Genomic DNA, 26,500 nt, shown 5'->3' with positions numbered 1-26,500 from the left:
AGTCTATTAAACACCAAAATGCCAAATTCATCAGTGTTTTCCAGCCAGACGTTCTCCCATTCAGACCAATAATTGCCGGTCCGTGCTGTCCTACTAATAGACCATCAAATCTTATTGAAATCTTACTTAAGCCGTACGTGTCAAATGTAAAATCTGTTATTCGGGATGACATAGATTTTGTTAATAGATTGCCCCAAAACCCGAATGATGGCGACATTTTCGTAAATATCGATGTTTGTAATATGTATGGCAACATTTCCCATGACCTATGCTTTCAGGCCATAAAATATTGGTTGGATAAACATCCTGAATGCAGTCATGAGAGAATTTCAAACAACTTCATCCTCAAAGTGAAACAAATTACAAACAGATTCTTTGTATAGCGATGGGTACCAAGGTGGCACCACAATTAAGTAATTTAACAATGGAATGGAATTTCGTGAGAAAAAACTATACTCAATTGTAGAAATTGAACATGGCGTGGATTACAGATTATATTTAGAAAATCAGTTGAAACAATTCCAAGACGATATATTCTGTATTTGGAAGGAACGAATTGGCAACATTGCAGATTTGCAACAAATTCACAATTGAAACGAACGATCTGCAAATCGCATTCTTGGCTGTTCTAGTGAAACGAAGGGGAGAACTCCTTATAACGGATATGTATTCTAAAGAAACAGATACCAAAAACTATCTTTCCTATAAATCTTGTCACCTACGCCATACCAAAAATTATATACCCTTTTCTTTAGCTAGAAAAATATGCACCACTGTGATAGATGAAGACCTCCAGGTTGTCAGATTAGGTGAGCTAATAGAAGTTGGGATAAATAAGGCTTTAGCAATTGATATCCAAACATTGAGGACTACAAAAGCAAAAGACAGTTCGGATAATATCATTACCTTTGTCGCTACTCATAACCCCCAACATCCCAACTTCTTTAAAACAATGTACGAGAGCACTCATGACATCAAACGACAACCTCAGAACGAAATTTGATAATGTTTAATTCATTAAATCACAAAGACAGCCACCTAATCTGAAACGCCTACTAACCAAAGCAAATTTCAATTCATCTATCCCAAGGACCAGTTTTTATGTATCTAAATTCCCGGATCTTCAATGTAAATGTTGCTACCATATTACACCAAATAACAAATATAATTTTCATAAGTTGACGTTTAGTGTCAACGACAATATGAATTATGACACAAAAAATCTCATATATGTCTTGACTTGTAATGGGTGTCTAATACATAGGGGAGACAGGCATGCATCTACGGGATAGAGTATGCAACCATCGATGGGATTGTAATATTGAAAATAGATGTGCACAAAACCTACATGTACAAGTAAAATTCCAAATTTTCACTTTTTATAAAATGAAAGTCGATGACACCACGAAAAGGAAATTAATAGAAAACCATTTTATTAAAAAATACATTCCTCGGCTTAATAGTCAATAAGTAACAATTCGCCATTAATATAGTCCTTGAGTGGCATTTATTGATTGAGCACATTAAAAACAGCACAAAATTTATATGGAATACAATCACTGGTTTATACACATAGCACAATCTTTAGACAAGTATTCTCTTATTGTTATCAAGTACCAATGATAAATTAGCAAATTAAAAGGTAATATTTATAGTCCTATAAAAAGAAGCCATAAGACTTATGTTGTTACAATACAAAGTGATTAGTTCAGTTGGAAACCTAACTTTTAACACATAAACAACTAATAGGGTAATTGATAGGGGGTTAACATATGATCAAAGTGTGAGGAGTCACATGAAGCTAATTAAACAATTAATGTACACAATTGGTGAAGCACTCTAAGGTAAGAATTAAATGTACCTTTTAAACCTTTTAGCTGTTGTTAGTTTTGCATGATAACAATTTATAAGCTGATTATTATAGAGGAATATTTTGGGGTTAACATAATTATTGGTTATAGATTAGTGGTATTCACTAAGTTAATTACAAAATTGCTGTATGCAACTAGTAAAATCCTATTCATCAAGATTAATAAATAAGAATAATTGAAAGGTTAAATTTAACTGTATTGTGAAGAATAAATAACTATTATCATTTCTCCATCTTTATCAGTTCATTGTAGGCCCTTGGAATGTATAATCCTGTATCTCTGTTTAATTCTGGGCTGTGAAGTTTGAATTGGATGGCTTCTATGATTTTCCTCTTTTTCTTCTGGTGTTTGTGGACGGCTAGGGTTTAGACGTTGTTCCAGTCTGGTTTGTGGCCCTGGTTCTTGGTGATGTGTTCTGCTATTGCAGCTACATTGGTTTTGCCTGTAGACTTGTGTTCTGCAATCCGATGTATGATCTGTTGCAGGAACAGTAGACCCGACTCAACATTGGCAATGAAGTTGTCGTGGTTATTGTATGCAACTAGTAAAATCCTATTCTTTAAAACGTGTAATAGTTGAGGGATTTCAGCTTAAGCCACCTGTGCACTCTAATGCTGCGAACAGGATACTACACAAAGCAAGTAAACTTCTGGTCCGTGAACGCATACAGCACCACAGAAATACCAAACAACGATTATTTCCCGAGATTTACCAATTACACCAGAAGCTAGAGAATGAATTCACAGGAAAAGATTAACAGTCTCTTCATACCATTAACAGCTCCGCAAATCTTGCTAAAGATGAGAAGATTTGAACATCTAAAAGAAAGTAAAATGACCACCAATAACCTCAGGAAGAACATATACTCCAAGAATGACTTCCTAACCAAGACCTTAGTGAACCTCAGCAGCAAACAACTTAGTGATGACCAGATAAATATACTCTCGAAGGGCCTCAAGTTTGTACCATCAATGCAACCCAGAAACCATGACGACTTCATTGCCAATGTTGAGTCGGGTCTACGGCAACTTGCACCTGGGGGAAAGTAGAATTTCTGCGACACCAAATCGCCAACTTAATTACCAAATCGAAAACCAGCAAAAACAGAACAACATCAACAAAGAAGAACGAAGAGCCATACAAGACCTTAAAAAAGACCGTTCAATACCTGTTGACTAAGGGAAATCAACAGTGATTATGGACACCAACGATTACCACTCCACCGTTAACAATCTACTCCAAGATGCTTCCACCTACATGTACAGGTGAATAACAAAGGATACTACCAACAAACTAGAAAAGTAACTAAACAGTAAACTATAAGAAATATGAGGAGTAGAGCAGATCACCAAAAAACAATTTTACCAACTCTGATGACCACCATATGCCTGTGCCACTCTTGTTTTCTACAATGTTTCCCAGCATCTCAGCAAGCTTCTCTCTTCGTTAGACAAGGCCGTGTCCTCATTCATTACAGATTCCACCATGTTTTGCGAAAAGATTAAAAATATAAGTGACCCAAGCAAAATTGTATCGTATGACATCGTTGACTTATTCACCAATGTGCCACGGGATGAAGCCATGGAAGCCCTAAGATCACGAATCAACAAACTTGAAGAATCGTTGGATACCAATTTGTCAACAGAAAATATAGTCAGTATGTGCATTAACTCCACCTTCTTCACCACGGGAGACGAAACTAATGAACAGATCCATGGCCTACCAATGGGAAGTCCCTTATCACCACTCATCTCAGAAATCTATTTAACACAATTCGAAGAACGTTCCCTGGAATCATTTCCAATAACAGCTACTTGTTATTTTCGTAAGGTCGACGATACCTTCGTCATCCTGGAGGAAAAAGGTGATCCAGCCATAGGTCGCAGTCACGCAAAACTGCATATTTCAAGCATTTTTTAAAAAATAAACGCAAATATTGACGCTCGCTGCATAATTTACACGCAGAAAATTTCCCCGACATGAGAATAATTAGATTATTCTATGTCGTAGTTTGTACAATTTATGTGCTTTACCCGGCATTTACACACCTCTACTGCATGTAGTCTTCGTAGTTTTTTTTATATTTCCTCTGATTTCATTCATAAGTTCATGGCAGTAAGCCTATGTAGCTATCCTATTGAAAGCAATAAAGCGCATTTCATACAAGACTTGGGATTGGCTAGAACACGATATACTGTTATCATTCAGCCAATCAAATGTTGGCTTTCATAGCGATAGTTTTCTCTTTACGTCCTGTCGAAGTGAAAGATTGAAATGACTGTGCCGTCAACCATAGATATGCCGTTAACCTCCAGTCGTCATTAGACAAAAAAACGTCATCCTATCAATGTAATAAGGATGCTTACAATAGGGCTGTTCACAAAACAACTTTACATGCTTCTATATTGAGTATTTTGAGAGGCTCTAAGTCACGCAGATTTAGAGGGCAAAAATGCAATTTTGGAATGTCTGCATATTTTTACGCAACTCGAAATTGATCCACTGCAACCTCTGGATCCAGCAGTGTTTCTTGACCACCTCAACAACCAGCACCCAAGGATTAAGTTCTCTATGGAGAGAGAGGTCGACCAATCGCTCCCCTTCCTAGATGTTCATGTCCATAGAGGTAACAATGCCAACAATACCAGTGTGTACCGTAAACCTACCCACACGGACCAATACATCAACTCCACACATTCCACCAATGTTAAAGCATCCGCAGTTTCCTGCTTAGTCCGAAGAGCCCGCAATATATGTGAACCAGATTACCTCAGTGCAGAACTTGACCACCTCTCACAGTAATGTTGTACCCTCAACAACTACCCTCTAAAGTTTGTCAACCGTATTATTAAAACTACTCTGAACCATACCGACAATAAAGATAACCCAAAACCTGGAAAACCAGACATTCGAGTGATATTGCCCTTCTATGGTAAACTATCTTACCAAGTTAGCAGAATGTTGAAGACAGTGAATATTGGAACAACATTTACCACCTTAAAACAGATAACTCAAGGCAAATGGGAAACTACTACCGACCAATCCAATTCAACCCAAATGAATAGTCTACAAAGTTGATGTTCCTTCGACAGATCATACATTGGAGAAACGAAAAGACCACTAGACAAACGAATTGCAGAACACAAGTCTAGAGGCAAAACCAATGTATCCGCAATAGCAGAACACATCACCAAGAACCTGGGCCACAAACCAAATGGAAAAACATCTAAACCCTAGCCGTCCACAAACACCAGGAGAAACCGAGGAAAATCATAGAAGCCATCCAAATCAAACGTCACAGCCCATAATTAAACAGAGATACAGGATTATACATTCCAAGGGCCTACGATGAACTGATAAAGATGGAGAAATGATAATAATTTTTATTCTTCACAATACAGTTAAATTTAACCTTTCAATTATTCTTATATCTCAATTACAATTCTTTCAGTCCTTCTATATCTCAATTATTACATGTTTATTTATCTTGATGAATAGGATTTTACTAGTTGCATACAGTAATTTTGTAATTATCTTAAGTAGTGATTACCACTTATAGTTATATTACTTATATAACCAATAATTGTGTTAACCCCAATATATTCCTCTACAATAATCAGCTTTTAAATTGTTATCATGCAAAACTAACAACAGCTAAAAGGTTTAAAATGTACATTTAATTCTTACCTTAGAGGGCTTCACCAATTGTGTACATTAATTGTTTAATTAGCTTCATGTGACTCCTCACACTTTGATCATATGTTAACCCCCTATCAATTACCCTATTAGTTGTTTATGTGTTAAAACTTAGGTTTCCAACTGAACTAATCACTAAGGTAAGAATTAAATGTACATTTTAAACCTTTTAGCTGTTGTTAGTTTTGCATGATAACAATTTAAAAGCTGATTATTGAAGAGGAATATATTTTATTTCAGTGAAATTTCAGTAATAGACCAAAATTTTTGTTTATTTCAGTGAAATTTCAGTAATAGACCAAAATATATTTTTATTTCAGTGAAATTTTGGTGAGATTTCAGTGAAATTTGGTCATTTCAGTGAGATTGGGCAAAATTTTCAAATTTCACTGAAATTCACTGAAATTTCAGTATCATTTTCTCTGGGTTTGTAACAACATAAGTCTTATGGCTTCTTTTTATAGGACTATAAATATTACCTTTTAGTTTGCTAATTTATCATTTGTACTTGATAACAAAAAGAGAATACTTGTCTAAACATTGTGCTATATGTGTATAAACCAGTGATTGTATTCCATATAAATTGTGTTGTGTTTTTATTGGCCATTAACTTCATTAATTTTCTTAAATCTATCTCATGATTATCTTCCACTCATTGTTCCTAAATTGAACCCATATACCACAAATTAACACACCTGTGTACATGCTTTCTATTAGTTACCTATATATTATGTAACCATGACAATGGTAACTATAGCCAATTAAAACCACAGTGTTACTATGTAAATATGTATAAATATACTATACTGTCCATCTTTATACAATGACATTATTTATGAATAGTCCCAAGACAGACGAAAAGTACTTTAAAATGTTAAAGTGTTGAATTCAGTTTGTGTTGGCATACCTTTTATCTTTTTATCATTTACCGTGAAACAAAGTAGTGCAGCTTTACAGTTGTGCTAATATTTCTGGAGATATATATATTATGTGCTTGATATTATTGCTTATGTAATGGTTTTATGTTTTTTTATTCTATTTTGTAATTACAGAGAGGCTTCTATTAAGCCAAAGGTGCTAAGAATACTAAATATTTGGGAAGAACGAAATGTTTATAAACCATCATTTATAACACAATTAAAATCGGTACTTGGTAAGTCATTGTTTGTCTTAAGAATCGTTCTTAAATTTTTATACATCCACATTCATAATGAGGACGTATATTGATGTCGCCCCTGTCTGTGTGTATGTGTGTCTGTGGTTCGCCTACAGGCCGCAATTCTAAACTGATCATCTTGAAACTTTACATTATTATTCCTTATACCCTAAGTATGAGTCCTATTGTTTTTGGTGCATGCCTGACTCCCAGGGGCAGAGCCACGCCTATTGTATTTATTTGTTTATCGTCTACAGGCCGCATTTCTTAACTTATCTGATCTTAAAACTTTGCATACTTATTCTTTATGCCCATTTTCTTTATGTGTGTCACCTACAGGCTGCCATTCTTAATCATTTGTCTTGAAAACTTTTCATTCTTATTCCTTAAGCCCTACGGACAACCTTTATAATTTTTGGTGCATGCCCGACCCCCTGGAACAGAGCCACGCCCAATTTTTGAGCGTGTCTGTGTTTCGCCTACAGGCCACAATTCTTAACAGATCTTTTTGAAACTTTGCATACCTATTCCTTATATCCTAATAAGGATGTAACGGTTCAAAAAATTTTTAACCAGTTAACTGGTCGTTAAAAACTCAACCGTAACCGGTTAACCCATTAAAATTTCCTATCAAAAATATTTGTTGCACCAAAATAAGACTAAATTATTAGTAGGCCTATTACAACTTTTAAGTTAACAGTCAGTACAAATTCCATTCATTCTTGATGTTTCATTTCTCCATCTTGCGCACTGACCGGTCACGTAATGATGTATAGACCAGTTGAATTGAAATCATGTTGATTTTTTTAAAAAAAAAAGCTTCGCTCATACTTCATAAGATAAGTTATGAAATCAATATTTGAAATCATACCATTGGATTTTTAAATACAAAATAAGTTTGATTATTCAGCATCAGCTAATTCCAAAGAATTTACTACACATTTTTCTATCACAAGCCATGCTGTATCCTGTGGTACCAGTGACCCATATGCAGGGCTGCCGACAACCAGTATCGCAGCGCAATTTGCAATACATATTTTGTCCGTTGCTAATCAAAAATTAAACTCTAAAGTTTTTGATTCGCAGTAACTGCGAATCATTAATATGCCTGTCATTTTGGATATTGACACAACGATAATCCGCATTTGAAGACTAGAAGGCTTTTTCAACACTTTCAACGTGTATAAAATGTTGAATAAAATTTTATAAACAAAACTGAATTCTCCGAGTGACATTTTCTACTCGAACTACCCAGACACAATTCATTATACGGTACTATATAATACAGGGACATAACTATATGAATAAGGACTATTAAACCGGAAATAGGGAATCAGGTAGTACCACTCACGTTGCGAGACATCAAGTAATTATATCATATTCATTTTGAAAGAAATAAATCCAGTGTATCCCCCACGTATTGTAAATAAAATATAAAAAAATAAATATATGTTAACGTATTGTAAAATGATAAATCAAAGTAAAAATTCCCATAAAATATCGCGTGTGTCTAGTTAATCGAAGTGTGCCCGATTTAACAAAAGTAGCAATACACGATAAAAAGCAGACGAAATTGTTTTCTAACGAAGATTTCTAACATAACAAAAAATAACAATTAAAATGATTGGGGCTTCGGAAGTCACTGTTAAGAATTGGCTTCAGACATAAGACCTAACTAAATGTCTACATCACATTCACAAACTGTCACAAGTACATGTACTTGTGGCAGTGCTAAAAAAATCTAAGAATAGTAAGAATGGAATCTAATCATATTTGTTATGAACTAAAGTAATATCTTGTTATTTAGGTGTTTTATGTTCAAACTGAAAAACTGCTAATCAATTTTTAAATTTGCTAATCAAATTTGGCAAAATTGGACTTTTTGATTAATCACCTGTGAAAAATTACCGACAGCCCTGCCCATATGTCAACTTTGACCCCACAGCATCACGCGCACTTGAGTGATAATATAAACAATTTTACTATGATATCCTCTCTATTTTAATATTATTTCATCACATCATACTTGTTTCATTTTGAGACTTTGTGGAGTGATGAGGTTAATACTGTAAAACAATTAATTTGTCAATCAGTGGAGGCTAATTAATGCTTGGCAGTGAGTGCTATAAATAACATATACAAATGTCAAAACTTTGAGGGGAATTTGAAGACGTCAACTTCCCGAGACTTATTACAAATGACAATTGCTATTTGAAATATTTATGAGGTCTAAGTGAAAGAAAACGATGTTGTGGCTATCATTCCTGGGTTTGAAGGTCAGGTATCATATGAAAACGAATACAGATTAGTAATTTTTTGAACCGCTTCAACAGTGCAACCGAACCGTGACCGATTAACCGAGTGACTGTTTACATCCTTACCTAAGGATGATCCCTATTGTTTTTGGGTGAATTAGGGCTGTGTCGATACAGTTCATTTTTGATACGATACGTATTGACGATACGACAACCCGATACGTGATACGTATCGCGATCTGATTACATCACGAATTATGCCCAAAATAATCTCAAACTACATTCTGTTTCAATATGTTTGAGATGGGTAAGCATCAGGGTTCTTAATCCATTTTGAAACAAACCGGCCAGAATTGGGTCAATTGAGGTCTCGTAAGATATGGGTTAATTATAAGCTCCATTCCCTTTAATATAACTAGACTTCAACAAAAATAATTCTTGGTAATTTGTTGTGGAGAATGTCATATTTTAATGTATGTTATTACCACAAAAATAACGACAGGTACACCTTTTGAAAATTTTCCATATTTAATTCACTTACCATCTTGAAGTTCGAGTAATATTCCAGAATAAATTAATTACTGTACATAACTTGGCAAAATTTTGTATTCATTCGTCAGTTGATAAGACACACGTACGGCACAATTGTCACGTGACAACCATACTTGAAATTGCTTTAAAATAAAACTTCCGTAGGATTATGATATTGTTTTTGGGTGAATTAGGGCTGTGTCGATACAGTTCATTTTCGATACGATACGTAGTGACGATACGACTACGCGATACGTATCACGATATGATGACATCACGAATTATACCCAAAATAATCTCAAACTACATTCTGTTTCAATATGTTTGAGATGGGTAAGCATCAGGGTTCTAAATCTATTTTGAAACAAACCGGCCAGAATTGGGTCAATTGAGGTCTCGTAAGATATGGGTTAATTATAAGCTCCATTCCCTTTAATATAACTAGACTTCAACAAAAATAATTCTTGGTAATTTGTTGTGAAGAATGTCGTATTTTAATGTATGTTATTACCAGAAAAATAACGACAGGTACACCTTTTGAAAATCTTCCATATTTAATTCACGTACCATCTTGAAGTTCGAGTAATATTCTAGAATAAATTAATTACTGTCTTCGTTTATTCCATGAAACGTTCGCTTTTCATAAGTCGATGATCTAAAATATTAGCATTTTTCAACAATTGCCAGTATCAGAAAATGCCGTACGTACACAAAATAAGCTGATAACGTTCCCGACACCGTTAAATTACGTTTTTCGTCAAAAAACGTTGAACAAAGACATGTTTTTCTCAATGCCCTTGACAAGCCTGTCTGACACGCATGCGTGGCCATATCAATTAAATATGAAACTATACTCAAATAAGGCTTATAAAAAAGGTTCTTGCTGTGGTCGATTTTAGTCGACTGTGACCACTTAGCTGTATAACGTTGTGGTGACTATAGTCGACAATGACCGGTTAAGGGTTAACAGTGATGGGATTTCAAAATTTTACTTGTCGGACATTTTACCGAAAATAAAGGGGCATAACTCTTATCGTTATTTAAGCAGACGAATTCGTACCACAATTAAAAGTCACATGTCAAAATATTCAAATCCTGTACGTATTAAAAATAGGTGAACCTCGCTATTTTTCATATTTAATTCCCGTACAGTATTCAATTCATACCACAATTAAAAATCACATGTCAACAAAATATTCAAATCCTGTACGTAATAAAAATTGGTGACCTCGCTATTTTTCACACTTAATTCCCGTACGGCATTCAAATTTATGTCAGTAAATGTCCTACAAAATTAAGCATTTTCGTGATATGTTGAATGAAAGCTTGCCGATCCTGCTTCGGCATCAAATTCACAACCATAATATTCATTTAGAATTACATGTCTTTGTTTATACGGCAGCAAATGAATGCAGAACTTCCGAAATAGTTAAATCACTTGTAAACAGGCATAGTTAACTTCAGCGAATAACACTCTTTGATAGTCACAACAGAGTGACAGGCATCATAGGCAACACAGCAGAATGATTGACGCCTACAAATACGTAAGAATTTCTGCTCATATAGCTATTGGTAGCCCCTCCCCTTTTTGTTATCTTGCTGGGTGCGTACTAGTCTCGGTCACCCAGAAACTCCTAGTCTTCAACATATTCGTAGAATATTTTTCTGGATAATAGAGACTAATAGCCTACGTGACTCATCACATGGCTTCATAGTAAGCACTGCCTAATAATATGCTAAGCAATATTCGTGCCGCGCTCGAGATCAAGGGAAAGTGCCACTGTGGATGAGAATTTCTATATGGATTCTTAAAAGACGTAAAAGATATCGTAGACAAAATGACTGTCCATTTACGATATGTGACATCTATGATTAGTTTATTATAGATGATGTCAGCTCACATCAATGCGATTAAGATGCCCGACAAATGAGAAACCACGAGGTTTATAATCATTCTTATTGAATTGATGAATAGTCCGACAAAAGGAAAGCAATGACTTCTGTTTAAGATTAGATTGATGAATTGTCCGACAAAGGATTAAGTCAGTCAATCAAGGCAGATTAAGTAGTTAAATCAACTAATCAACTAAGGTCATGAGATTTTCGATAATTACTGCCAGAGTTATGGCCCTTGATCACTTCAAAAAATCTTGTGGACGCTCTAGAGGTCAAAGTTAATATCCGATTGACTTTAAATTTATACACAATGTTTAAGGTCATGAGAAGAGGAATCCTATTGATTTTGAGCGATTTCCGATAATTACTGCCAGAGTATGGCCCTTGATCACTTTGAAAAATCTTGTGGACGCTCTGGAGGCTAAAGTTAATATCCGATTGACTTTAAATTTATACACAGTGTTTGAGGCCATGAGATGAACAAGTATATTGATTTTCAATGAATCTTTATGACTTGAACAGCTAAATCCATGATGTTAAAAGTTTCGTAAACTAAACGTTAGCATGGGGCAGAACTTTATTAAAACCAAACAAATTCTAATGGTTTTCTGATAATTAATTAATGAGTTGTTACTCTTAATCTGATTTTCATTACTGAAAAAAGTAAAAATATGCGACAACTCTTGTTGACTGCCCGGACGATATAGCTGCTGTGGGCGTATGTTTCGTTGCCTGGCAACCTAACTTTTGTATACAGGCCGCAATTCTGAATGGATCAGCTTGGAACTTGGATATGTATTCCTTATAGCTTAAGGCACTAGGGACCGGGTATCATTCAGATTTGATGGAAAAAGAAAAGAAACTGTGCTTACCATCTATAATCTAATACACATATTCAGTTAAACATACATTATGCAAGAGCTAAATCTGATTATTGCAAGTCTTAATTTAGGCTTCAGATGTTATAGAAATTATAAATTAGATCTTTATTTAAACAACAAGCCCAAAATCAACTCTGTAGACCCACGGATGGCTCGGCTACAGCTTGGATTTAAATAGGATTTAACTGATTGATTAAATCAAAAATGACGCCCAATGCGGAGATTATTAACCGTTACGTTGACGTCATAAGTTAGATCGAGGCTAAATGATAGAGTGTACGAAGGGAGGCCGCTGTTGAGCGATGCCACATGTCAGTCAATTTGAAAGTTCAATCTATACGGCCTTGATATTATGTTCAGTTGTGGTTAAAATGAGAGTTTGGATGTTGGTATTATACGCTCTTTTGTCACTTGCGTTTACAGATAAATTGATAAACATCGCAGCTAACATCACCCCAGTTGAATTGCAGTCCCATTGGATCACTGTAGTGTTTCCTATTTGTCTGCTTCGGGAGTCACGTAGTCACCTTACAGTACAAGAGTACACGCAGGCTTACAAGAAGTCGGCTATAATTATGCCTCATTGATTTGGTATATTCCTTTCAAACTTTCGCTTCTTATCTATATAATAAAAGTCTTATTTTTAATTTGTAGTAAAAATAAATGTGATACGAATTGAACTGCAACCCCGTCTCAAGCCATTGAAAACGTTATTTGATAATCGAGATTATGTAGGTGGAGTTAACGCCTGTCAATCAAACGATTGGCCAAGGTGAAGATATATTTGACTACCATTTCTAGTCAAATATTACAACGATGATAACTTTGTTCAGAATAAAGTAATTTGACTGAAATTTTCAATATGTTCTTCTTTCAATGTCTACTTTTGAACTGTTATAGCAAGAATGGCCAACTCTCTATAAAAATCTCCCATAATAATGTATAATGTAGCACAAACTGGGCGGTTTTTGATGAATCTTCATGGTATTTAATACTTTCTGCATGGCAATCTATTAACTGAATAGTGTATTAGATTATAGATGGTAAGCTCAGTTTCTTTCCCTAGTGAGGGCGGCAACTATTGATTTTGGTGCATGTCCCGCCCCCTAGGGGCTGAGCCACGCCCAATTTATGTATTTAGCGCCTTAAGGTCACAATTCTGAAAGGATTATCTTGGTACTTGGTATACTTATTCCTTATACCCTAAGGACGGCAACTATTTATTTTTGGTGCAAGATCCCCGCCCCCCTCAATCACACACACACACATACACCTTTGGGCGGTGCCACACTCACGTTTTGTTAATATTTTTTCTGTAAATGATATATAGGCTGCAATTATTAACAGATTTGGATCCAATTCGGAATGATCCATCATAGACATAGGGTTGTACCTATTTATATTGGTCCATGTCCAAACCCCAGGGGCAGAGCCATGCCCAATTCAGAATGAATCATCTTGGAACTTGGCATATTTTGTCTTGTAACTATAGCGACTATTTATTTGGGTATATGTCCTGACCCCCAGTGGTGTGGTACCACACCCACTTTTTTATCTGTAAATACTCTACAGGTTGCTATAATTAACAGATTTTGTTCAAATTCAGTATATCATTTCAATAACAGAGTGGTTCCTATTTATAATGTTCCAAATCCAACCCCCAGGGGCAGAGCCACGCCCAATTTTTGTATTTATCATCTACAGGCTGCAATTCTGAATGGATCATCTTGGAACTTTACATATTTATTCTTTATACCGTAAAGACAGTAACTATTTATTTTGGTGCATCTGATAATAACTTTCAGAGTTATTGCGCTTGATTACTCTAGAATCATTTAATATGATTGAAATTTTAATGCATTTTTCAAATTAGTGAAACAAAGAAGCTTATTGTCCAATCTACTTGACAACCTTTGTGAACTGCTCAAACAACTTGGCTGCTGTGGGTGTATGTTTCATTTCCAGGCAGCCTATCTTTAAGTCTGGTATTTCACTAAGTATTGATGTATCTTTTAATTTAGATTTAAACTTGAATAATACTAGCAGTTCTAAAAGTACTTATAAACCATCTAAAGTTGAGAGTAAACCTGTGCAATCTAAAGAAGCTAAAGATACCAAGGAAAAAACATCTAAAAGAACTGTTCAAACTACTCTGTTAGCAGAGTTTAAGGTAAGTTATCATTTTTATACACCCACATGGAACTGTGGTCGTATATTGCCGTTGCTATGTCCGTCGTCCACAATTTCTTGGGAACACTCTACAGACTACATTTATCATCTGATTGTTTTGAAATTGATATATGTTGTTTGCATTAGTGAGATGAAGAAGCCTAATTAATTTCAAGAACTTCCGTTAATTTCTTCTGGAGTTAAGGCCCTTGTTTCACTTTGTTGCACCTTGTGAATCTTTTGAACGCTCTAATAACAACAGCTATCATCCGATCTGTTTGAAATCGATATGCATCATTTAAATTAGTGAACGAAGAATCCTATTGAATTTCAGCAATTTCCGTTAATTACGCCGTGAGCTAAGGCCCTTGTTTCACTTTGTTGTGCCTTGTGAATGCTCAAACGACAAAAGCTATTATCCGATCTGTATGAAATTTATATGCATCATTTAAATTAGTAAAACAAAGAAGCCTATTGAATTTCAGCAGTTTCCGTTAATTACATCTAGAGTTATGGCCCTTGTTTCACTTTGTTGAATCTTTTGAACCCTCTAATAACAACAGTTATCATCCGATCTGTTTGAAATTGATATGCATCATTTAAATTAGTGAAATGAAGAAGCCTTTTGAATTTCAGCAATTTCCGTTAATTACCCCGTGGGCTAAGGCCCTTGTTTCACTTTGTTGTACCTTGTGAATGCTCTAAGACAAAAGTTATTATCCGATCTGTATGAAATTTATATGTATCATTTAAATTAGTAAAACTAACAAGGCTATTGAGTTTCAGCAAATTTCTTTTAATTACATCTAGAGTTATAGCCCTTGTTTCACTTTTTTGAAAGTTGTGAACGCTTGAATGACAAAAGTTATCACCAAATCTGTATGAAATTCAGATGCGTCATTTAAATTAGTGAAATAAAGAAGCCTATTGAATGTCGGCAATTTCCATCAATTACTTCTAGAGTTATGGCCCTTGTTTTACTTTGTTGAACCTTGTGAACGTTCGAACGACAAAAGTTATCATCCGATCTGTATAAAATTTATATGCATTATTTGAATTAGTGAAACGAAAAAGCCTGTCGAATTTCAACAATTTCTGTAGATTACTTCCAGAGTTACGGCCCTTGTTTTAGTTTTTAGAACCTTGTGAACCCTCAAACGACGAAAATTATAGTGTCATCTGTATGAAATTATCTATTAAATTCCCCTAATTACCTACAAAAGAATAAATATGCGACAACCCTTGTCGACTGCTCGGACGATTTAGCTGCTGTGGGCGTATGTTTTGTTGCCTGGCAACCTATCTTATAATTGGTCCTACAGTGTAGCGTTGGTCATAGACTATTTTAAACTTCATATTGCCTCTTTTCTAAAAAACATAAAGCCTACAACTCTGCCATTTGTTATTGACCATTTTAGTAATATTTGCTTCATTAGAAGTTCTATTCATTTTGTTGTTCTTTGGGATGCCACCCTTCGAAAAAAAGCAAAAGACTCTGCCAATTCAAGTACGACAGACATGAAATTTTCATGCTTGTTCTTTGGACAATTGCACAGTAATTGACGGATATCACAATTCCAAGATCGCTGAGATGAACTCATGCTTTGTTTTTGGTTGATATACATGTACTACGCTCATCATACTTGTTTTTTTCAGCCACAGACAATGATACACAAGGTGACAGCATTTAGGAAAATTGAATTAGAAAATGAACTTAAACAGCAACAGTTATCAAAAGTGAAATTTGATGAATCTACTTTAGAAGCTGTTAAACAGTTAAAAGGTAAGCACTATTTTAATTTTCCATTTTAACTGGAAATAACATACAGTTCGTCCCTAGAGTTTGGGACAAGAATCGCCAAACACTGCGGAAAAACGCAATAAATTTTAATGCTGCTGTAAAAACGTGTACATGTACATTGTATAATGTACAGGCCGGTTTGAATAATAGCCCAACGTTCACCGGCAGTCTATTGTAGCATCCTCCAGTGACTACTTTCGGTGAGTCATGGACCAAGCTCTTCGGATGAGCAGTTAAGATATTAGCCAAACGGTAATCTTCCCTTGCTCAAAAACAAACAACAACTTGCAATTTAATAACTATTTATTTGTAAAGAACTTCTACAAATAATCTTACAATGTTTTAGATACCTATCAAGCAATAAGTAGCAGACGTTTAGTCTGATAATGATGGATCTATTTCATGTCACTAAAATAATGTACATAAACCTAAAACAACTAGTCAATATCATAGTAACAAAACAAACCAGTGCAAAAATATATACAATGACATTAAATAAACGTAACAACATATTACTAAAAACAATCATTATCATTGAAGAGTTTGGTTCAAAACGCGATAAACGCCAATTTTAAAAAGTAAAAAAAAAACACCATCAATATGTCAACATTGTACGCTGCAACATGTCCCGAATTTATTTTTTTCCTAAACGCGATATCGGCCATGTATCTATGCATTGCACTCTACAGTTATTTTCCATAACGCAATAAAAGCCGTGAATAATTTTATGCTGAACGCGATATATCCATTCGACCAATCACAGGCCGTCATATTTTCAATATGGCGGCGCCCATGGTTAGAAACTAGCAACACATTTTCTCATGATTGTAAGCGAAATTAATGATAAATAATGAATAATTTAGATGGCAGAGAGGAACCAGTGCTTGTTTCTCCTCTGGGCAAGAAACATACACCATCAAAAGACACTCACGACCGAAAAGAAGTGAAGAAAATGCGTCATTCTGGCGGAGGGAAAGTACCGATAATTGCCTGTACACCTGCCATGCAGATCGACTTACCCCAGGTGATATAACGCAGAACTTTAATTTATTCTACGAAAAACCGAACAAAGTCAAACAGGATCAAGCTCTCCTTTTTATACGCCCACATTTTCATGTGGACGTATATAGTCGTTGCCCCTGTCCGTCCGGACGTCTGGACACTCTACAGGTCACAATTCTTATCCGATTTTGACGAAACTTGAAATATATTTTTATCTCCTAAAGATCTTTGTTCCTTTCGATATTGGCATGTATTGGATCGAAACTTCATGGATTATGGTCCTGTTTGTACGAAAAATCACGTTTTTAGGTTGTGGACACTATAGAGGTCACAATTTTTATCCGATTTTGTTGAAACTTGAAATCTAAGTTGATAATCCAAAGATCTCGGTTCCTTTCGATATTCGCACATATCGGACCGTAACTTCCTGAATTATGACCCCTGATTGTACCAAAAATCGCGTTTTTAGCTTGTGGACCCTATAGAGGTTATAATTTTTATCAGATTTAAAAAAACGTTTTATTATATTACCGTTACACCATAAGGACGACTGAGTTCGAATTTCGTGAAAATCGGCCCAAAATTGACAGACAAAATGGCTGCCGTTCTTTCTAAAATAGCGTAAAAATATGTTATATCAAGGTTGTGGACCCTATCAAGGTTGTGGACCCTATTGAGGTCACAATTTTTATCAGATTTTGTTGAAACTTGAAATGTAAGTTTATAACCCAAAGATCTCGGTTCCTTTCGAAATTCATGCATTTCGGACAGTAACTTCCTGAATTATGGCCCCTGATTGTACGAAAAATCAAGTTTTTAGCTTGTGGACCCTATAGAGGTCATGATTTTTATCCGATTAAAAAAAATGTATTATTATATCACCGTTACATCCTAAGGACGGCTGAGTTCGAATTTCGTGGAAATCAGCCCAAAATTGGCAGACGAAATGACTGCCGTTCGTTCTCAAATAGTTTAAAAATATGGTATATCAAGGTTGTGGACCCTATTGAGGTCACAATTTTTATCGGATTTTGTTGAAACTTGAAATGTAAGTTTATAACCCAAAGATTTCGGTTCCTTTCAATATTCGCACATACCGGACCATAACTTCCTGAATTATGGCCCCTGATTGTACGAAAAATTGCGTTTTTAGCTTGTGGACCCTATAGAGGTCATAATTTTATAACACAAAGATCTCAGTTCCTTTCGATATTTGCGCATATCGGACCGTAACTTCCTGAATTGTGGCCCCTGATTGTACAAAAAATCGCATTTTTAGCTTGTGGACCCTATAGAGGTCATAATTTTTATCCGATTTAAAAAAACGTATTATTATATTATATTATAGCGTAAAAATATGGTATATCAAGATTGTGGACCCTATAGAGGTCACAATTTTTATCTAATTTTGTTGAAACTTGAAATGTAAGTTTATAACACAAAGATCTCAGTTCCTTTCGATATTTGCGCATATCGAATTGTAATTTCCTGAATTATGGCCCTTGATTGTAGGAAAGATCACTTTCTTGTTAGCTTGTTCTCTATCCATCTCTCGAAAATGTGGGCGTATCCTGCCTGGCAGCCGCTGGTTCTAATGACGATAGATAAAGCTAAACTACGTCGTCCACGTGTAGAAAATGTAGCTGCGAGAAAGGACAGGAATGTGTCTGTCAAGTACAGCCTGTTGACTGGAGATCACCCAAGCAAGCTACCTGTATGCAAGGCAACTTTTGTGAAAGTTCTAGGTAAGTGATTCATCAGTTTGTTCCCCTAAATGGACCAAATATCCATAATAACTTTTAATTTTACACACCCCCCCCTCACATACACTGCACTCACCCCCTTATCGTGTCCATGTCGGCCATGTACTACACGTCGGCCTCCACTTATTGCACAGGTTTGTTGCAGATTAGAGACCTCCTAAATAATGCAATTTTAACAATAATTATGTTCTAACCCGGCACAGTGATAGGGAGGTTCATGGGTCAAACCAAGGGCTGTGTTAAAAGTTCCACGCAGGGCTCACTCTGGCTTTCAATTTTTTTCCGCCAAAATGGGTTAATATTTTTATGTAAAACAATGAAGATATTTTTTTTTCCGCCAACTTGAATATTTATCCGCCAAAAATATATAATAAAAAAAAAAACACATATTTTAACAGCATAAAACAATTTTATTTCTTGTGCATTCTTAAATCATGAACAGGACATTTCTCATGGCTGATAATATAGCTTCTTTTGATTTGGACACCGATTTCTCTCTGGCCTTAGCCATGTCATTGCCATTTTAAATAATCAAATAATCATTACCACTGCTTTGTGGCTAGATGGACCTGAAAAATAAACATTATATTTAATACTTGGTCTTCACTGACAGGATTGATATTATTGAGTCGTAGATATTCTATAACGGGATTGTTATTGAGTCAAGGATATTCTCATAAAAAATCATTCACATAAATTCATCAACATATAAAATCAGCTTACCTTTGGCAGATAGATGAGTGTCTATACTTTCTTTCTTCGGAACATTACACCCAGAGATGTAAAACTATAGCTGACTTTCGAATTTTCACATATTGAACAAAACATTTTCTGCGTGTATACGTCAAATCTCAGCCAAGGATTGCCAAATTTCTAGTTTTCTTTGAATTTTCGTTTCGCGTGTACAATAGGCCTATTGTTGATTTCGTTTACCGTCATAGAATCAGCATCTTAATCATTAATCGTAGTGTCAATTTCATTTCGTCTAAAGCAGCCAACGTCAGACTCTTCGTTATTTTTAGAACACTTCGGCGGCGGTAACGAAAAAAATGCAGACAGTTTACTCACTCCAAAATCGTCGCTATTCAACTCACTCTTTCGTTTTCGACCCTTGGTGATAATATAATTTGAAATAATAATGTCCAATTAGCCATGCTGTTATATTTATACATGTCGTATGAAGCCCATACAGTAAACAAAATTCAACTATCAACTCTCTTTGAAAAGAGTTGTCGGGTAACGATCGGCCATTTTGATTACTCCCCTTTGTTTTAATCACGCAACATCAAATATTTACCGCTAATCTATTTGTTAGGATTAATTAATATGACGAATAAAGACAAGATAAAGGCTTTATTATCGGCAATTATCAATCAGTTGAAACCGTTAATCCCAGACAATCGTTTAGTATTACTCATGACACGTTCGTGATTATCACTATTATCAGCAAGTTGATTGATTTATAGTATACCGCTATGGTTAATCAAGGATAAATACGATTAGAATTTTAAGGATTTTTTTTTGCCAATTCTAAAAAAGAATCGCCAGTACCCCAAAACTTTATCGCCAAAAACAAAATTTAATCGCCACTTTCGTAATTTTATCGCAAATTGCGAATTTGGCGACCGACAGTGTGAGCCCTGGTTCCACGGTTCAAACCCTGGTAGCCTAGTTTCACCCTTCAACTCAGTAATAATAACTGTGAGGCCCATTGGAACCAGCAGTTACCATAACTGTGATGTCCTTTTACGCATGTTACTCGTTGGCCTAATATTCAATTAGATCTATGTGTGTTGTTGATTATACCTTTTCTTAACTTCAGTTTGTTTTTATCGTTTCAGGTGTAAGCAAAGACTGTGTATCTCGAGTAGCCAGGAATATGCGAAACATGCCACATCAAGACCAGAAAATAGGGGCGGTGCTCGTAAACTTGCAGAGAGTAAGTTGAAGAAGGCCCAAATCGTGGATCATGTCCAGACATTTACATGCCGGGCAAGTCACTATGGATGTAGAGGGGCACCTGGTAAAAAGTACTTACCCAGTGATCTAAGTGTGAAGAAAATGCACAAGTTATTTCAGCAGCAAAATCATGATGACATCAGCTATTCGTTGTACTATTCTGTGTTCCGCTATAACTTTAACCTTGGATTCGGACATTCTGCGACAGACGAGTGTGCTACTTGTGAGAAGCACCACCTAAGGATGAAGGATCCGAATATGACTGATGGCGACAAACGTTTTGAGACAGCTACTTTCATACTGCATAGATGACGTGCTAGATGTTTCTATAATCTGTTGGGATTAGTGGTAAATGATGCTATTACTGTCTGTTTTGATATGATGCAGAACTTAGTCCTTCCCCGCACACCTATCGGCCAAGCATATTACTCCCGCCAACTCTACATGTATCTTTTTGGAGTTGTTGTCCACCATGGCAAGGATAGTAGGCAGGCGAAGGATGACATTCACCTTTACACATGGATGGAACACGAGAACAAAAAGGACAGTAAACATGATTTCATCTGCTCTTAATCACTGCTTTCGTCGGCAGCTTAATGGTGTCCTTCGACAAGCAAACATACTTAGAATGTTTAGTGATTCATGTTACGGACAAAACAAGAACACAAACGTACTGTCCATGATTTTTGCGTTACGCAAACAAGCATTTCCCAACCTCAATGTTGAGTATGTCCTCCCAATTAGGGGGCACAGCTTCCTTCCTGCCGAAAGAGCTTTTGGCCGGATTGAACAGGAAATCAGAAAACATGACACGATCATGATGCCTGATCAATACTACGAAATACTCAGAAACCATGGAAATGTATATGTCTATGGTCGAGATTGGAAGGCATTCGACTTCAAGGCTGCCACAAGCAAATTTGTGAAGACACAAAAAAATTTCAAAATTAGCGAAGCACGGATGCTTGAGCTGAAAAACGAACAAATTGGATTCAAAACCACATATTCGGGCGAATATTGCTACCATAGTTTACTAAAACAAGGGAAAAAATGGGCAGATTTCAAACCCGCTGAACTTCCAAGACAAAGCACTGTGAAGGAAGCCAAAAAAACTGGCGTTCGATCCCTGCTAGCTGAAATTGGGGCCAATGAAGATGTCCTAGATTTCTACGAAACTGCCTTCTCAGAGGGAAATATTGGGAACGAGCCAGGAAGCAGTGATGATGACTAATTATGACTGTGAAGGACTGCCCTCTCACATATTATGCTTAAATAAGTCAATGTTCTATCAAAATGGATAATATGTGGCATTTTCGAAAAAAGTGAATGTGGATTTATAGCGTTTTGAAAAAAAATTAATTGTTTTTCTCAAATAAAAATATGAAAAAAAGTTTTGGATTTGAATTCCTTTGTCAGTTATCTTTTAAAGGCATTTTAAAATCGCTCTTAAGAACATGAAGTGAATTTGCTTTCTTTAATACTCCAAACCAGAAATACTCCATTTTTCTAAAGACAAAGAAAATTAATTTATAGCATTGTGGAACCAAACTCTTCAAATATTAATTGGCATCTGTTCCATAATTTGGTCTGATTTATATTGATATACAAAACATATAAATTAGGATATTGAATTATTATTTTAATTAATTATGGTGATAGAAAGCGCATTTCTCTTGCTGGACACTTCATCACCCACATCTTCGAACAGGTCGTCTCAACATTTAATGGAGTTTGGTCACTTGAATCCCTGGCATCCTTGGTTAATCAGGTCAGGGGACACCTGTACTGCTTTGTCAGTGGTTTTCAGTTCTTCTTTTTGGGCCTTCACAGAGGAACGACTCTTCGTGAGAGTTCGGAGTTCACTCTCTCTCTAATAAAATGGCCATTCTGGTCATCAAGCATAAAATTATCTCAGGGTAATTCTATGAGTTCGACATCTGGAGCAATGCCAAGATCTGGAATAGGATTTTCACTAATGTGGTGAATAGGTCTAGGAGATCTTAAAACATGGATCTCACTTCTTGGTTGTCTTGGATCCACTGGCCTAGGTAGTGGACTTCTGGAATGTTTTCCAGTAGAAGTTACAGCTCTGGATGTACATGATGGTTGTCTATAAGCAGGGGAGTGTTGACCTCCAGACATCACTTTAAGATTTGTATCTTGATGACTGGCTTGAATATGTCTCATCAAATTCCTTCTTTTCGTAAAACCTCTTCCACAAATTCTACAAATCTGTCTTTTCTCTTGGCGAATCCATCTTTCTGTGCGGGTTTATGTGTAACACATAAATCTCTTTGGAGGAATCGAGTGCCGACCACTTGATGTGATTGTAAATGGGGATTCTGTCACACCTTAGGCGATTAGGCGATCAGTACGGCTTTAACCTATCGACGTGAACGATTTGATCCCTTGTTATATCTGTTATCTTCTGTATAATAGGAAACGGCCCAGTGCATTGTATTCAGAATTTCTTGGGAATTCCCTTTTCTGAAATAGGTGTAAATAACCAAACCATGTCTCCTTCTTCGAACTTACGAAATGAAGACTTAAGGTCATATGCTTGCTTTTGTTTAACGGCAGATTTCTTTAGATGCTCTCTAGTAAGTTATACGCATCTTTGAATTTCGCACGTAAAGCGGAAACATATTCAGTAATGCTACAATTCTCTTCTGGCGGTAAACCAAATTGCAGTTCAAGTGTTGTCATTACATTCCTGCCAAACATTAAGTAGTTTGGTGTCATACCAGAACTTTCTTGTACGGTGGTACGATAGGCAGACTTTACATAAGGGATGTATTCGTCCAAATCATAGTCCTTAGTTCGGACGTATGCTGCATATCTTGATGTGTTTGGTTGAACCTGTCAAGTTGACCATCGGACTGCGGATGGTAGGGTGTAGTTCTAGTTTTGGAGATTCCAAGAAGGGAACATATTTCTTGGAATAAGTTACACTTCTTCAACCAAGAGTTTAGCAATTGTCTTCGTTTCCATATTTGGCATCGGAAACGCCTCCGTCCATTTTGAAAAGTAGTCACTTACAACAAGGATATAACAATTCCCTGATGAAGTTGGTGGTTCAATCTTTCCCATTGTATCAACCGCCACTCTCTCCAGTGGTGATCCTCTTGGATATGAACTCAGTTTGGCTCTTTTTTGGTGACCTTTCCTTCGGCTGCATACTTCACAAGCACAGACATAATCTATCACGGCCTGTTTTACTCCAGGCCAGTAGAAATTTTGTTTCACTCGACTCAAGGTTTTTTGTATACCACGATGACCTGCTGTGGTGCATCGTGCGATAACCATAGTATTTCTGGCCTCAACTTTTCAGGTGCGATGATTTTATATCTGTGTGGTATTCCATTCACAGCAGGGATAACTCGTTTTCGAAATATTATTTTCTACCTTAAGCAGATTCCATTATGACCATAATTTCTTAGGGCTTACAGAACAGGGAGAGACATCAGACCACACTGGTCTCTGGTTGTTCTTGCATGCTTGTTTCAGCATGTTCAGGTCTGGTTCTTCATCTTGACAATTTTTAAGAAGTTTTGGTTCAACGCCAATTGTTCTTATGGTTTCAAGAGATGAAGTTTTACTATTACGAGGTTCTGCTCGTCTACACTGAAGACAAGGTGCCCTCGATAAGCCATCAGCATTGTTATGTTTCAGTCCAGGCTGATGCTGGATGTCGAAGTCGAATTCAGCAAGACTTTCTAACCCTCTGGCAATCTGTCACTCTGGATATGTGAATTTCAGTAACCTTGTTATGGCTCCATGATCTGTCCTTATCAGAAATGGTTTGCCGTAGAGGTACCGTACGATCGGAAATGCTTTGTAAAATGGACATTAGCTAATAATTTTTTTCTCGTCACACAATATTTTTGTTCAGCTTTGGACAATGTTCGGCTAGCATAGGCGATAATTCTTTTGACGCCATCTATTTTCTGGGAGAGCACCCCCCCCCCCCCCAATACCATAACTACTGGCATCTGTGTCTAAAGTAAAGGAATGGTGTGGATCTGGGTATGCTGAAGTTAGTTTATATTTCAAGGTCTCAAAGGCTTCATCTTGTTCCTGGTTCCATCTACATGTTTCAGCCTTCTGTGTCAGCTTATTTAAAGGGGCGGCTAGTTTAGAAAATCCATTGATAAAACGCCTGTAATAAGAACAAAGGCTTATGAAACTACAAAGTGCTTTAATGGTTTTTGGATGTGGACAGTTTTTGACTGCAGCAATCTTAGACGGATCGGTAGATATTCTTGTTGCTGAAACGACATGTCCCAGAAAGCTTACTTCCTTTTGGAGAAGTCAAATGTTCTTGAATATACAATGATACTGTCAAGGTATACAAGACATTGTAGTCCAGAGAGTACTCGTTCCATCAGTCTTTCAAAGGTTTCAGGGGCATTGCATAAACCAAAAGGTATAACAGAGAATTGGTACAGTCCCTTAAATGTCGAAAAGCTGTTGATCTTCCTCTTCAACTTCCACCTACCAGTACCCTGATCCCAAATCTAATGTGGAAAACCACTTGACACCTGTTAATGCGTCCAATGTGTCGTCAATTCTGGTTAGGGGATATACATCACGTTTTATGTATAAGGCACGATAGTCTATGCAAAATCAATTTGTACCGTCTTTCTTTTTGACAAGGACAATGGGAGATGCCCATGGACTTTCGCTTGGTTCGATCCCTTTTTGTTGAAGCATCTTGTCAAGTGCCTTGACCTTTGGTTTATGGGGCAGTATCTTGAATCTCAATTCGATGTTTTTGCATTTCATATGATCACTGTTGGCTAATTTAAGTTCATACCCCAGCTTCTGTAAACGTGGGGGGTCTATCCACTTCTCCATATAATTCTAATGAAATTATGGTCACTGAAGCACCTGTATCTACTAAGCAGTGAGCTATAACACCATGGACGTTCATTTCTACATGCAAACCTTCGTTTTGTCCAGAAAAAGGTGTTTGGGGCTCATAAGGTTTACTTCCAGAAGCTGGTCTCTTACTTTGATGAAGGGTGACGGGTCGAGTGGTTGACCTTTTCCATTCTTTCTTTCGTGCAAGGCAATCTTTTGAAAAATGTCCAGGACTCTTAAAATAAAAGCACTTTATAGATTCTGATGGGAATTCATCATTACACTTCTTTTTAAGCTGTGACTTTAGCTCTAATATTGTTTTAGTCAGCGAGGTTACTTGTTCACAGATATCTTCTTGGTCCTCTCTTACTACTCATGTGTATTTTTCTTATTGGAATTCTGGTTTTCAGCGTATCGAACAACTAAATGAATTGCATCTTCAATGTTGGCGGGACGATTTTGTTGAACTTTCAGAGTCATCTTGCAAGGAATCTAAGAAAGTGTCTCTTGTGAGAACATCCTGTAATTCTTGCACTGCCATCGGGTCAGAAAACGTTACTAATCGTTTAATACTCCGACCAAGTTCAGTCAGCTTTTTTACCGGGTTTCCTTCACTGCGACTTTAACTCCTGTACATCAGGGTTTGATTTGTGGGTT

The 26,500-nt window shown here is 36.3% G+C and overlaps 1 protein-coding gene across 2 annotated transcripts in view; it reads left to right on the top strand.

Moving 5' to 3' along the window:
• LOC126819639 (regulation of nuclear pre-mRNA domain-containing protein 2) overlaps positions 1-26,500 on the top strand; it is an 89,794-nt gene that overhangs the window by 25,992 nt on the left and 37,302 nt on the right. For both annotated transcript variants that reach the window (XM_050547778.2, XM_050547779.2), the window contains exons 3-5: positions 6,620-6,720; positions 14,308-14,456; positions 16,112-16,238. In XM_050547778.2, coding sequence (XP_050403735.1) covers positions 6,620-6,720; positions 14,308-14,456; positions 16,112-16,238 — 377 coding nt within the window. The remainder of the gene's footprint in view (positions 1-6,619; positions 6,721-14,307; positions 14,457-16,111; positions 16,239-26,500) is intronic.

This window comes from Patella vulgata, chromosome 4 (genome assembly GCF_932274485.2).
Source record: "Patella vulgata chromosome 4, xgPatVulg1.2, whole genome shotgun sequence".
NCBI classification, from domain to species: domain Eukaryota; kingdom Metazoa; phylum Mollusca; class Gastropoda; family Patellidae; genus Patella; species Patella vulgata.
Note: the sequence above shows the minus strand (reverse complement) of the source record. Positions and strands in the feature narration are given on the sequence as shown.